Below are 14845 nucleotides of genomic sequence, written 5' to 3'. Positions count from 1 at the left end.
CAGCAGGCGGTGCCAAGCCAGGGATGTCGGTGACAACCGGAGACAAGCGCGGGAGGGGGTGACAGTTGGGGACAGCGCGGAGAGGGGCGGGGTTCGGGGGCATTGGTGAAACCCTTAGCCAATAAGCGCCACGCTGTCCTGCCTGAGTCCTCTCTTGGGCCAGTTCTCCTTTCAGCTCCCAAACCCACCACGGGGCACTTGATTAGGTGCTCTCTGATCAAGTACTCTTGCCCTTCACTCTGTCTCTAATTCTTATCCCAGTCCGCTACAAACCCCAGGTGACTATAACAAGAGCCCCCAAATCCTGTAAGTGACTCATCCTTCTGGATCCACCATTTCCTGCGGGTATCCCAACCCCTAGGTCCCTGTCCTCAGATCCATCTATCTGAGCTCCTCCCAGAATCCAGGCTCCAGTTCCTCAGAACTCATCCTCCGAGTGCCCCCTCCATTCTAGTGGGGATCCCAGACCCCAAATCATGGATTCCCACTACGATGAACTCCCATATCTCTGTTCTTATTCTTTGGAGGATGCAGAACAAACCCTCTGGACTCCTCTCTCCTCATTGATACACAGTTCTGTGCTCCTCCTTCTCTGCTAGGAAACCAGACCCTAATCTCATAATCCCCCTACTCCCCCCGTACCCCACCCCAGGCTACCCTAGACCACAAACACAAAGCCCAGATTTTACCAGCCCCTCCTCTCTCTGGGCTCCATCTCCCTGGGGCCCAGGATTCAGGATTCATCCCCAGAAGGGCTCCAATTTCTGTGCAAAATCCACCATCCTGAAATTTCAGTCAGGCCTAGCTAGCTCTCAGTTTCCCAGTTCCTTGGTCTCTGAGTTCTCTGAGGCTCCTTTCCCCAGCTCAGACTCAGATCCTGTGAACTCCAGTGTCTGAGATCTGCCGTTCTTGATCTCATTCTCTTCAAACTCCCCACTTTGCATTAGGCCCAAGCTTCCTAAGCACTTCCTCCATTCCCCTCTATTGAGTTCTCCTCCCCTCCCACAACCCAGTAAGAAGTGGGCTCTTCCCTGTGCCTGGACCCCCATGGTAACCTTATAAGGTGAGGCAGCTGTCAACTGAGGCAGGGAGGGGCCAGTGCAGGAGGCCAAGGGCAGCTGCTAAGTTTAGGGTGGCTCCTTCTCCCTTCTTAGAGACAACAGGTGGTTCGACCTCAGTGCCCAGAAAAGAAACTGTCTTAGAGGCATTGGCATGAGTCTGGAGGAGGGAGTAGGGCGGAGGCAACTTCTTCAGGACATCAGGTCCTAAAGGGAGCAGGAGGAGGAGGAGACACAGGTGTCCTTGCCAACCTTGAACCTTCTGGGGCTTCCTCAGCCACTATTTCCCCAGACCTCCACTGTATGGAATGGACAGGCTCTGAGGCCCAGAGGGTTGGGAGAGGGGACCTCAAAATCTCACAGTCAACCAAGCTGGTTCTTGCCCAGATTGGAGAGAGAAGCCATTGGCCATCCAGCCACCAAGGTGGAGGTGATTAATTCGCTTCTCTCTTGGTGTCTTTGACTCCCTTCCTCTTGAGTTCCAACTTTTACATCCATATCCAAAAAAGTGATTATAGACTCACACTAGACCATGTCCTTCTCCTGTTTCAAAACTTTTCAAGGCTCTCAAGGTCTCAGCCCTCAGTCTGGCATTGAAGACCCTCCAATCTCTGGTGTCCAGGCCCTTGTATCCTCTGCTCAAGCCCCATCCCAACTCTGGCGAGCTGAACACTTCTGATCTTTGATTTTTCCAGGGCTTTGTCCATCCTTGCCCTCCACTTAGCATGCCTGTTCCTCCACTTCTACCTGACACTTCCAGCGGCCTTCATAAGGTCACTTCAGTACTCCTACACAGGCCTGCTATGCCCTCTACTTCTATATTCCAACTGGTGCGTCATTTTCTGCATTAACCCTCTCTCCACAGCTAGACTGTAAGTTCTACCAAGGCAGGGCCTGAATATTAATCGTAATGATTGTAAGAATTCCCTGGATGTCCAGTGGTTAGGACTCCAGGCTTTCACTGCCGAAGGCCCAAGTTCAATCCCTAGTCAGGGAACTAAGATCCCACAAATTGTGCAGTGCTACCAAAAAAAAGAAAAGAAATTATAATGATCATACATCACTAATTGTTTCCCAATATGTTCACATCCACAAGTTCTTTGGCCTGGGAATTACCTTCCCATTTTACAGAGCCGGAAACCAGGGCCCAGAGAGTTGGAACACAAAACCCAATGTCACAGAGGAGACTCTCTGCTCCAGGCTGTCTAGTCTCTTCATACTTAGTGATTCCATGCCCCACATCTTCCCTCACAGACTCCCCTCTCTCCTTGAAGGGGATGTAGAAGACTTCCTGATCCTTCAGCTTCCCCAGATAGCTCTCTCCCACTTTTAACCTCCGTCACTACCCAGACACATACATACTCTTGACTGTGAACTCCACAATGGAGGAGGACTGTGTTTGTCCAAGTGCACCCACGTGGTGCACTTGGAGGGACAGCAAGGGGTGTCTTTGGTCAGCCTTCAGCCTCCCTTCTCCAATGCCTCCATGTTTGATCAGACCCAGATCCAGGAGTTCAAAGAGGTGAATATGGGGAGAAGGGAGACTGAAGTATGGTCCAGTGCCTGGTACACCATTGATGCTTAATAAATTTACTGGGTTTAAACCTTGCAGGGATGCAGGAGCCTGGTTCCTCTCTCTCCTAGTCCTGTGTCTCAGCCTGGGCCCTCTCTGAAATCTGGCACATTCCAGCCTCCTTTGGGGAGTAAGAACATCCCTTCCTGCTCAGGTCCTAGTGAGACATGCAGCCCAAGACACCCTCCCTCCTTTGTCCCTCCCTAGGCTCCAGCTGCTGCTGGCCCTCCAAGAAAGGAGAGGCCCTGAGCTGGGCTATTTTGGTATCTGGGGTGGGCACCCACAGGGCTAAGGTTACAGTGGTATGTTAAGGGCTCCCTGGGGCAGGACTATATAACTCCAGAGGGAGTGCTCCAGACGGACTCTCTGCTCCCTTCCAGCCAGAGCCACTGCCTTGCCCACAGGAGACCTAAGACATGGTGAGTGAAAATCCCCCAGCCCAAGCTCAGATCTCTCAGACCTCAGGGAAGCCTCACCCCTTGAAAGAAAGGAGCTGGTTCCAAGTCTGGCAAGAGGAAAAAAGATGAATCTTCCCTTTCTTGGTATCGTTAATGGGGAATATATAGAATGATGCCCTAAAGGACCCAACCAAGGATAATCTGCCCAGACACTCCACTCTCAGGAGCCTAGTCCCTCTGAAAGCACACTCCTCCACCTTCCTAAATCCCCTGGAACCAGCCAGGCCAGGATTCCCACTCCCATTTTATAAATGAGAAGGTAGAGTTTCAGACAAGGTGAATAAGTGGATCAGGGACACACAGCAAGTCTAGGACTCAGAGGAGCCAGGCTCAGGGCACTCAGAAGGCAAGAAACATTTCAGTTGTTGGGTAGGGTGGAAGGATGGGTACTTGAGGGCTTCAGATAGAAATCTGACAATCAAACTGAAACAAGTCCCCTCAGCAAAGAGTCGTAAGGAAGGGGAAGCCTAGAGCCAGAAGAGTTGCTTTAGAAGAATGAACTCAAAGAATCCACTGCCTTCAGAGGAGTAAGGATGGGTCCACGAACCCCTCTGCCCAACCCTCACCTTTCAGGCACCCAAGAAGGCCAAGAGAAGGGCAGCGGCAGAGGGCGGAAGCTCCAGTGTCTTCTCCATGTTTGATCAGACCCAAATCCAGGAGTTCAAGGAGGTAAGTGTGGGCAGAAGGGAGACTGAAGGCTGACCAAAGGCACCCCTTGCTGCCCCTCCCCCACCCCTCCCTGGAATGTGCACCTGTTTGGGGGAAGGAGAAGGGCTTAGATTCCTTACTCCCCTCCCTGCTTGGAGTGTAAGAGGACCTCTGGCTGGCAACCAGAATCTCAGAATCTGATCTGCCTGGAATAAGGATGCTGAAACTCAGCCACGGGAGACCTAATCTCTCCTTGCCTCTGCCCTCCACAGGCCTTCACAGTAATTGACCAGAACCGGGATGGCATTATTGACAAGGAAGACCTGCGGGACACTTTTGCAGCCATGGGTGAGCTGCCTCCTCTACCTGGAAAGATTCAAGGCTGCAGAGTCCTGGGAGTTCAGCAGCTGTGGGTCCCAGTCCTGCCAGGCCACCTTGGGACTCAGTCTATCCAGGATAAAATTGGATGGGATAAAAAAAAAAAAAATGGATGGGATGATCTGAATTTATAGGAAGCATTATTCTCTGGCCGCAAGACCCCACTCCAGCCCCTGCTTTCCCAACCCTGTTCCAGGGCGTCTTAATGTGAAGAATGAGGAGCTAGACGCCATGATGAAGGAAGCCAGTGGGCCCATCAACTTCACTGTCTTCCTGAACATGTTTGGGGAGAAGCTCAAAGGTGAATGAAGTATGACGTGTCCTTGGTCCAACCCCTCAGCTGCCTCTTCTCAGAACTTTCAGGGACTGACCCCTTAGCAACCTTTCAGCTACATGTGCCCTCTGACCCCCTCTAGGTGCCGACCCTGAGGATGTGATCACTGGAGCCTTCAAGGTCTTAGACCCTGAGGGAAAAGGCACCATCAAGAAGCAATTGTAAGTGACACTCTCCAGCTGCTCCCACACAGAAAGCCTCTTTCAATTCCCACCAAGAATAGGCACTGCCAGGGATAAGGGTGGCTCAGACAGTAAAGAATCTGCCTGCAATGCGGGAGACCTGGGTTTGATCCTTGGGTTGGGAAGAACCCCTGGAGGAGGGCATAGTAACCCATTCCAGTATTCTTGCCTGTATTCGAGAATTCAAGAATCCCTTGAGAAGCTCTTCAGAGGAACCTGGCAGGCTACAGTCCATGGGGTCTTAAAGAGTCGGACACGACTAAGCACGGCACAGCACAGGGATAAGGGAAAAATCAGGACTGTGGAAATGGGCGATGGGACACAGGAAGAAGGGCAAAAGGGGAGGCCAGAGTGTTTGGGAGACCAATGAGGAATCCAGAGTGACCCTGGTTTTCAAGACGAGACTGGGAATGGCAAGGGGGATGAGGTGGGAGGGCATGGAAAGGAATCACAAAGTCCAATCTCAAACCTCCTGTATATCAATCACCTCTCTCCAGCCTGGAGGAGCTGCTGACCACTCAGTGTGACCGCTTCTCCCATGAAGAGGTGAGTGGAGGAGGGGTCTGGGAGAAGCGGAAGGATGGGGGAAGGGGAACGTAAGGAACCAGTTGGTGATACTCTGCCTATTTTCCGCAGATCAAGAACATGTGGGCTGCCTTCCCCCCCGACGTGGGCGGCAACGTAGACTACAAGAACATCTGCTACGTCATCACGCATGGTGACGCCAAGGACCAGGAGTAGAGCGGGCCCTTTTCGGTCTCTGCTAATCAACACCTTCCTGCCAGTCCGACCTCCCCACCCAGACTCCTAATAAATTGAAAGGGTCTCATTTCTTATCCGCGGCGCCTTCAGTGCGTTTGTGCGAGTGGGACTCAGGTGGGAGGCTGGGCAGACACACTGGCACGAAAGGAGTGCCCAGCAAATGAATGAATAAATAGTGGCCCGGAGGCCTGGGTGGAGCGGTTCCACCCGCTAAGCTCGCCACTTATTCCCGCTGGGAAACAGAAGATTTGCGTGGCCTCAGAGAAACTCAGTTTTTTATTGAAGTCACGGATAGGGAGAAGTGGGGAGGGGATGGGGGTGTTCAGGGTTGGAAGAGGAGGTCACTCCAGAAGTGAGCTGGGGTGGAGCCAAAGGCGGGGCTACAAATTCCAGGATTGGGAGAACCTGAGAACCCGCCCATTAGAAGGGCGGGCCTTACAGGCTGGGGCTCCGAGATTAGGCGCCTGGCAGTCTGGGGCTCAGGGATTGGACAAGAGACGAACCAAAAGCGGACGCGAGGTAAAGAAAACCCCGATGGGGGCCTCAGAGAGCGTCCGACTGCTCGCCTTGAGCCTGGCTTAGCTGCATCTGGGCCTGCATCTTCTCCAACATCTCTTGCATGCGGCGAAGCTGTGCGGGGCAAGATTGCAGGCATTGGGTCCGGGCGAGGCCAGAAAGGGACTCCGAAGAGGACTTGGGGGTCTTGATCTGGGGGAAAGCTCACCTCTTCGTCTTTCTCGCGAATCAACTTTTCCGTGTCTGCCAGAGGCAGCATGGGCAGCGGGATCTCTGTGGCGCTTTGGCGGGAAAGCTTACTAGGGGATGGGAGAGAAGGAAAGGAATCAAAGGCGAGGGCCTTGGTTGAGTCACCGCTGCGAGACAGGATCTGGAGTTTGAGAGTCTAGGAGGCGGAGCCATATCCTTAGGTTAGGGAGGTAAGCAAAGGGGATGGGGAAAGAAAGGCCCTGGGAGAGAGAGGTCTAGAAGGTGAAGGTCGAGGTCATGGAGAGTGAGGGTGGGGCCTTGGAAGCACCTAACTGTCCGCGCTGGCTCTCACCTCCGGCTGGCTCGATCCCGCGCCCCGGGCCGGGCCAGGCTCTGTAGGCAGCGGGCCCGGTAGCCCTCGTAGAGCAGGTCGTGTGTCACCTCCTTCAGGTCCTGCAGGTGTGTCTGCACGAGCATCCGTCGCAGGTTCAGGAAATCGCAGTGATGTGGGTTCTCCACTGGGGGGCGGACCCGCGAGCGTCAGGGAACTTAGGTCGGGTCGGCTGCCAAGGACCCCTCTTTGGGCTCCTAGGACCCCTGGGACCAGAACTTTCCCCAACTTCACATGTTGGGTACGGTTGGCTGGGAGGCGGCCTCGGCTCCCTGCTGGCCTCAGAACGCGTACCCGGCCTTACTCACCCTCTACAGTGCCCCAGGAGTAGTGGCGTCCCCTCACCGGTCGGGGCCCGCCGTCCCGCACTACTTCGCAGGAACCGACGACGGCAAAAGGGATGCTTTCCTAAAGGGGAGGAGTCAACGATCTCCATCCTCTCCCCGCCCCGTGGACAGAAACCTTTCTCAGCTCCCACCTCCACATCCGCCTCCCCTGGCTTCTCAGTCTCGTCCTGCTTTGCCTCTGTACCTTCATCTCCGCATCCTGCCTCTTGAAGTCTTCATCCTCATCAGAGTCACATTCAGGGAACTGGTAGATATTGATCTCTTCCTCCTTCAACTGTTCCCGGATCTTGGAGGAGACAGATGCAGACAGAAACTGTGAGCCACAAAGACATTGCCTGACCAGAGACAGTGAGATCTAGATACAGACACGGGATGAAAGAGACAGAGAGGAAGGCGTGAAAAACAAAGATGGTGAGAGATGGGCATCCAGGAAGACTGAAAACAAAATCTCAGACGATGAGAGAAAGAGACATAGATGATGAAAAACTGAGACCTTCCCCTAAGAGGAAAAAGACTGATGTTTGCAAAGTCTTGAAGATGAGCAGATACCAAAAGACTAGGAGAGAGAGACATAAGTAGAAACAGTGGGAGAGGGCGCTGAAGAAGTGGGGAAATGGGGGCATGGTGAGCATCCTGGGGCCAGACGGATAACATGGGTTGTTATGTCCACACTTCGGCCCTCAGACAGATCTTAGCCAAGCATCCAGCCCAGGGATTCTGTTCTGAGCCTCCAGAGATGTGGCTTCCTGAGGCAGCTAATGACCCACCTTTCTCAAAAACTTTCTTCCAGTCTAGCCTGACGTATCACACTCCGAAAATGCTACCCCGAGATCAAAGAAGTCAAAGCTGAGCTCAGCTTTCGTCATGACTTTTGGCTTCATGTGCAGACCAAAGGTCAGAGGCCACCACACATACCTTCTGTTTGAGGGCCTGTGTTTCCTTTGGCATCAGGGCATCTGCTTTGCCAATGACTGGGATGATGTTTACCTTCTCGTGCACTGCCCGGAGGAAGGCCACATCTAGGGGACGGAGCCTGCACCCAGAAATTGGTCAGGGCTCAGTTTCAGGGCACAGAGACCCACCCCCCGCCCTCCCCAAATGTCCCAACCCCCTAGGGTGTCCCACAGACCCCCGGCCAAAGGGTGAGATGAAATAGAGGCAGCAGTGGACACGGGAATCCTGGATGTTCTTCCGGTTCAGGCCACTCTCATCCCGAAGATACTGCTCAAACTGCTCCTCGATGAAGCGCACCACAGGTAGCCAGCTGGGGGTGTGGGGAGAGTGCCGGCAGTCAGAGATCCGGACCACAGTAGAGGGCAAGGGGCAAGGCTAGCCAGGACTGTAGGGGTGAGAAGCAGGGTCTTTGGCTCCAACCAAAGATGTCAGAGGAAACTGGCAGGAGAGATGTTGGGAATCACAAGGCGTTTTGGGCCCCAAGACCACCAGAAACAGCTCCTGCTGTTGCAGGGGCGTGAGTAGGGCAGGGCAGACCAGCCCTGAATCCGACCCCTTGGTCTCCACAGAGTAGCCACATTGGGAAGCTGAGCCCTGGGCTCTCCCCGATTCCTCACCAGTCTGAACAGTCCACTGAGTCCCCAAAGCCAGGTGTGTCCACCACAGTCAGCTTCACCTTAATACCCCCCTCCTCGATCTCCACGCCCCGGCGCTCGATGGTCAGCGTTTGCGTCAAGCGAGCTATGAGGATGGGGAGAGGTCAGGGAGCTGGCGAGGGGTCTGAAGCAGGACTAATTTCCTTTCTCAGACTCACAGTTGCCCCCCACCCATTTTTCAGGGGAGGAGACTGAGTCTCAGAGAAAAGCAATGAGCTGCCTGAGTTCCCCAGAATGTCATGGGAGACCCAGAAGGAAAGGAAGAGTGTGCAGTCTGGGAACATGGGAGGAGAGGGGTCAGAGGGCATGGGCAGCGTGGTGGGGAGAGGGGCATCTTACCACTGGCTTCTGGTATTTGCCGATCCTCATAGAGGTTGGTGAGAAATAGGCTGTTGATGAGGGTAGATTTTCCCAGGCCTGACTCCCCTGTGGACAGGTCAAGCCCAGCTGGTCAGGTGAGGGGACAGCCAAGGTCTCTTGAGGACACCCTACCAGGCCCCTCTCCAAAACCCTCAGACCTGCCACCATGAGTGTGAAGTCAAACCCCTTCTTGACAGACTTGCGATGCAGCTGGTTGGGGAGGGCGGCAAACCCCACATACTCCTTGTCCTGTTGGTGAAGGTGGACGATATGAGGCTGCTGGGGGTGGCAGGCAGGGTCCCCCAGTATGACCTGACCTCAGAAGCTAGGAGAAGTCAGCCTACTGTGGGTTGACCAGGACCTGGCTACCCTGCTGGCTGGGGACGGAGAGATGCCTGGATTCCTGGGCATAAGGACTCACCATGGCCCCGATAGCTGTTGCTGCACCTGATGGCTCTCCCCACTTCCTCTGGTGGGCAGGAAGTTGAGGGCGGCAAACAAGGGGGCGGGCAGTATAGGAGCTGAGGTGCTCCAACTGGCCCAGAGAGTGGGGAAAACCAAGATTGAGATCAGCTGGTTCTCGATTCCTGGGTCCCTTTGCCCATCACCCTGATAGGAAGCCTCAATCCCTCTGTTCTCTGTACACGTTTATTCCAAGCCCTGCTGTGGCCCCATCACCCTGATGGAAGGTAGGGTGTAAGCAGAGAGGAAGGAAGTGGGTTGATCTCTCTAGCAAGTGAGGTGAAGGCTTGGATGAAGACAGTTTAAAACAGTTTCAGCCTGGTGCTCTGTGATGACCTCAAGGGGTGTGATGGGGGTGAGGTAGGGAGAAGGCTCAAAAGAGAGGGGATATATACATACTTATGACTGATTCATGCTGTGGTATGGCAGAAACCAACACACCATTGTAAAACAATTATCTTCCAATTAAAAAATAATAAAATTTTAAACAATTTCCAAGGGTCTGAGTGGACCAAAAGCAACAAGATTGAGGGTAGGAGGGACCATCAATTTTCCTCCCCAGCTCATGCACCGGATTCTTAAAAAAGGACTTCAGATCTTTGGACACTACTGCCAGAGAGCCTGCTTTCAAAATCCTAGCCAAGGCACTCCTCTGCTCAAAACCCTTCACGGACTTCCCAGTGATCTTAGAATCAAGTCTGAGAGTCCTGGCCAAAGCCTCCTGCATCTGACCTCATCACCTCCTCTTTGATTCGCCCTTGGCAAGTGCCCACATCCTTGGCTCTGTCTACAATTTTGTTTATTTTATTTTTGCCTGTGCTGGGTCTTCATTGCTGCAAAGGCTTTTCTCTAGTTTCAGTGAGCAAGGACTTCTCTCCAGTTGGGACGTACAGGCTTCTCATTGCGATGGCTCCTCTTGTTGCAAAGCACAGGCTCTGGGCGCAAGGGCTTCAGTAGTTGCTGCCCCTGGGCTCTAGAGCAGTCTCAGTAGTGGTGCACAGGCTTAGTTACTCCTTGGCACGTGGGGTCTTCCCAGATCAGGGATGGAACCCATCTCTCCTGCACTGACAGGTGGATTCTTTACCACTGAGTCACCAGGGTAGCACCCTTGGCTCTGTCTATATTGGACTTTTCCTTCTTCTGCACAGGTGAACTCTGTCTTTCAAGAGTTTGATTCAAAGGGTTCTTCTTCCTCCTGTATGAAATCTTCCCCACCCACAAAAGGTAGAGTCATTTTCCATCCTCTGGACTCCCCAGCACCTTTCATAGCCCATCCAATGCCCACCTTTGCTTACCTGGCTGTCTCTTCTACTCCTGGCTGAACTTTCTGAGGGCAGGAACTATGTCTTCCTAACGTTTACATCCCTGGTGTCTTGCACAGGGCCTGGCACCAAGAAGGTGCCAATAAATAATATATCAGATGAATGAATGCATAAAAGAGTGAGTGATTGAAGTTAGTTAGGGAAAAGGCAGGGAGGCTGCAGAATATGTAAAAGGAGCTTGTCTTTGGAGTCAGAAAGAACTTCCCAGACTTCAGTTCTATCACTTGCTGTGTGATCTTGGGCGAGTCATTTGCCCTCTCTGAACTCCATTTTTTTCATAGTAAGATGAAATGCACACACTTAGACTTTCTATCAGGAATTAGAGTGGTTTTGGATGACACAGGCTTTGGAGCTAATCATTTATGTATACAACATACCATATATACATATATATATATATATTAATATATATGTACACATGTTGTTGTTGTTTAGTCGCTAAGTTGTGCCTGACTTGTTTGCAACTCCATGGACTGTAGCCCGCCAGGCTCCTCTATCCATGAAATTTGCCAGGTAAGAATACTGGAGTGGGTTGCCATTTCCTTCTCCAGGGGATCATCCTGACCCAGGGATTGAACCTGCATCTCCTGCTTGGTGCACACACACACACACACACACACACACATATATACATCCCAACTTTAGAATTTATGAACTGAAAGGCCTCTCTGAACCTTAATATGACCTATAAAGCATTGTTTGGTTTGTGTGTGTGTGTGTTAGTCACTCATTCATGTCTGACTCTGCAACTCCATGGGCTATAGCCTGCCAGGCTCCTCTGTCCATGAGATTTTTCTGACAAGAATACTGGAGTGGGTAGCCATTCCCTTTTCCATGAGATCTTCCCAACCCAGGGATAGAACCCACGTCTCCTGCATTGCAGGCAGATTCTTTACCATCTGAGCCACCAGGGAAGCCCATTGCTTGGTCTAGATCCTGCCTATTGCTCCAACCCCATTTTCGTCCTTCACTCCTTGTGGTTCTGTTTATCATTTCCCATTTAGCCCCTGTTGTGTCCCTCCCCCACCTTCTTGTGTTGGAGCCCTAACCCCCATGTGACTACATTTGGAAGTAAAACCTTTAAGGAGGTAATTAAGGTTAAATGAGGTCAGGAGGGTGGGGCCCTGGTTGGATAGATCTGGTGTCCTTATAAGAAAAGACACCAGCCATCTCTGCGCACGCACAGAGAAAAGGCCATGTGAGGACATAGTGAGAAGGTGGCTGTCTGCAACCCAAGAAAAGAGGCCTCACCAGAAACCGCCTCTGCTGGCATTTTGATCTTGGACCTCCAGTCTCCAGAATTATGAGAAAATAAATATCTGTTGTTTAAGACTTCTAGTCTGTGGTTCTCTGTTATGCCAGCCTGAGTTAATACAGCTTCATAGCACCCTCCTTTCCCCTTATCCTAAGGCAACCACTCTAATGTGCACAATATGTAATTTTTTTTTGGTTCCTATATATTTTGAAAAATGTGTAGTACACGGTACACAAATGTTTATAGAAATAGTTGTATGTGTTTACATATGTGTTATATATATGTTATGTATGTAATGGGCTTCACTGGTGGTTCAGAAGGTAAAGAATCTGCCTGCAATGCAGGAGACCTGGGTTCAATCCCTGGGTTGGGAAGATTCCCTGGAGAAGGGAACAGCTACCCACTCCAGTATTCTGTTCTGGAGAATTCCATAGACAGAGGAGCCTGGCAGGCTACAGTCCACGGGGCCACAAAGAGTTGGACACGACTGAGCGACTTCCATTATGTATGTAATATATGTACACGGTACACAAACGTTTACACAAATAGCAGTGTAGTAGTGAAAGTCACTCAGTCATGTCCGACTCTTTGTGACCCCATGGACTATACAGTTCATGCAATTCTCCAGGCCAGAATACTGGAGTGGGTAGCTGTTCCCTTCTCCAGGGGATCTTCCCAACCCAGGAATCAAACCCAGGTCTGCATTGCAGACTGATTCTTTACCAGTTAAGCCACAAATAGTTATCTGTGTTAATATATATTTCTACTTATTAATTTATTCAATTAGCATTAACTTTTAAGACCCATCCATGCTGCCACCTTATCCTTGTTTCAACCTCATTTTTATTATATACATGTCTATTTCAAATTATTAATCTTTGGCTGTGCTGGGTCTTAGTTGCTGCACGCAGGCTTTCTCTAGTTGCAGTGAGTGGGGGCTACTCTCTAGTTGCTGAGCACAGCCTCTAGAGTGTGGGCTTCAGCAGTTGTAGGGCATGAGTTCTGTAGTTGTGGCACACGGGCTTAGTTGCCCCATAGCATGTGGGATCTCCCCAGACCAGGGATCAAATGCATGTCTTTGGCAGGCAGATTCAAAACCACTGGACCACCAGGGAAGTCCTTCAACCTCATTTTTAGTACTCCCTTTCTGTAACCCTGTGAAAACCACCCCTCTGGGCCTTACTTTCCTCATCTATCATATGGGATTGCATACTCCTGCCACACTGAATTCACAGAAGTTGTTCAAGTTTCCTATGCTTATAAAGACATATAGGGATTAAGAGCTGTGTGACCCTGGGCATCTTACTTTCCTGTGACTTGGTTTCTGCATCTGTTAAATGATTCATTAATAATTTCACCTCATAGGGCCATGATGAGGATTATGTACCTGACACACATAAAACTCTTAGCGGTGCCTGACATAAAAGATGAGCTTGAATGCCAGCTTGCTATGACATGAGCTGAGAGGTGTGACAGTGCCAATGATCCAACCTAGCGACTGCTCTTCTGGATCAGTTGCTGAGAATCCAGACGGAGTGAATCAGTCAGGGTTGCCGCCCTCTGGGGAGACGGAGACAGCCACAGGTAAGGGTGACACACAGCACTGGCGCTAAAAATGTAGCGTAAGAAGGAGATAAACAGAGTGCTCTGAGAAGCCGAGGGACGGGATAATTACACCCTTCCCCTGCACCACAACCCTTCCTTCTGCACTTCTCATCAGGCCAAGCAGCCCTACCATTTTAGTTAAAACTCTGAAGCCTCCCTCCCTTGCCCTCTGCAAATATATCCAGTTGATTTTCAAGTCCTTTCTACTGATGAGAAAAAGCAGCCCTTCCTGCCTACATCCCTTACTGTTTTGCCCCTGCCCTGGTTTCAGACTCAAATCAGGCTCTTGCCCCAATTACTCAACAACCTTTAAGAAAATAACATGGGCACACCTGTCAGAATGGCTATCATCAAAAAGACCACAAATAACAAATGCTGGCGAGGATGTAGAGAAAAGAGAACTCTCATACACTGTCGGTGGGGATGTAAATTGGTGTAGGCAATGTGGAAAACAGTATGGAGGTTCTGTAAACAACTAAAAATAGACCCACCATGTGATCCAACAATACCACTCATGGGAATGGATCTGAAGAAAATAAAAGCACTAACTCAGAAAGATACATGCACCCCAGTGTCCGAAGTATGGAAGCAATAACAGCCAAAATGTGGAGCAACCGGTGTCCATCAACAGATGAATGGATAAATAAGATGTGGTGTTACACACACACACACACACACACACAATGGAATACTACCTACTCAGTCATAAAAAAGAATAAAATTTTGCCATTTGCAACAACATGGATGGACTTGGAGAGTATTATACTTAGTGAAATAAGTCAGACAAAGACAAATACTATATACTATCACTTACATATGGAATCTAAAAAATAAAACAAGCTAATGAATATAACAAAACAGAAAGAGATTCACAGATCTAGAGAGTAAACTGGTGGTTACCAGCAGGGAGTTGAGGGGGAAAAGGGCAAGATAGGGCTGAGAGATTAAGAGATACAAGCTCCTATGTGTAAAATAAATAAACTACAAGGATATATTGTACAGCACAAGAAATAGGGCCAACATTTTATAATAACTATAAATGCAGTATAATCTTTAAAAATTGTGAATCACTATGTCACAGACCTGAAGCTTATATAATATTGTAAATCAACTATACCTCAACAAAAAAAGAAAACAAAAGAAAAATAACATGTATATTCATTTATTGTATAAGCAATACATATTCTCATGGAAAAATGAGCAACTGCAAATGGTTAGAAAAACATACATCTAATATCATTACTGATATAACCTCATTTTGATTTTCATCCTTTTGGATTTTCTCATATGCCTATGCATATGAATAAATATATATTCACAAAACTAAGATTATACTATAATTTTAGAAACCTGTTTTTGTCATTTAATATGTCCTGTAAGTCTATGATCATAAAC

General features: G+C 50.1%; 2 protein-coding genes across 2 annotated transcripts; one reads left to right on the top strand and one right to left on the bottom strand.

The window, feature by feature from the left end:
- The first annotated feature begins 2990 nt into the window (after positions 1-2990).
- Positions 2991-5467, top strand: MYL11 (myosin light chain 11). Its single transcript, XM_086374971.1, has 7 exons — positions 2991-3050; positions 3663-3758; positions 4010-4085; positions 4312-4416; positions 4532-4610; positions 5129-5177; positions 5268-5467. Exons 1-7 carry the CDS (start codon positions 3048-3050, stop codon positions 5370-5372), a joined length of 513 nt encoding a protein of 170 aa, XP_086231097.1. The 5' UTR covers positions 2991-3047; the 3' UTR covers positions 5373-5467.
- Positions 5468-5651: 184 nt separating this feature from the next.
- SEPTIN1 (septin 1) lies at positions 5652-9480 on the bottom strand. The gene is made up of 11 exons (XM_086374958.1): positions 9228-9480; positions 8965-9055; positions 8786-8872; positions 8408-8531; positions 7966-8100; positions 7752-7869; positions 7021-7122; positions 6798-6897; positions 6451-6616; positions 6118-6208; positions 5652-6023 (listed from the first exon to the last, which is right to left on the bottom strand). The coding sequence occupies exons 1-11, from the start codon at positions 9228-9230 to the stop codon at positions 5937-5939; spliced, it is 1104 nt and encodes a 367-aa protein (XP_086231084.1). The 5' UTR covers positions 9231-9480; the 3' UTR covers positions 5652-5936.
- Between the last annotated feature and the right edge of the window lie 5365 nt (positions 9481-14845).

This window comes from Bos grunniens, chromosome 25 (genome assembly GCF_055505025.1).
Source record: "Bos grunniens cultivar Pamir isolate PY7600 chromosome 25, Bosgru_T2T1.0, whole genome shotgun sequence".
Classification (NCBI taxonomy): Eukaryota; Metazoa; Chordata; class Mammalia; order Artiodactyla; family Bovidae; genus Bos; species Bos grunniens.
The sequence above is the reverse complement of the archived record's forward strand: the minus strand, read 5'-3'. Positions and strand labels throughout refer to the sequence as shown.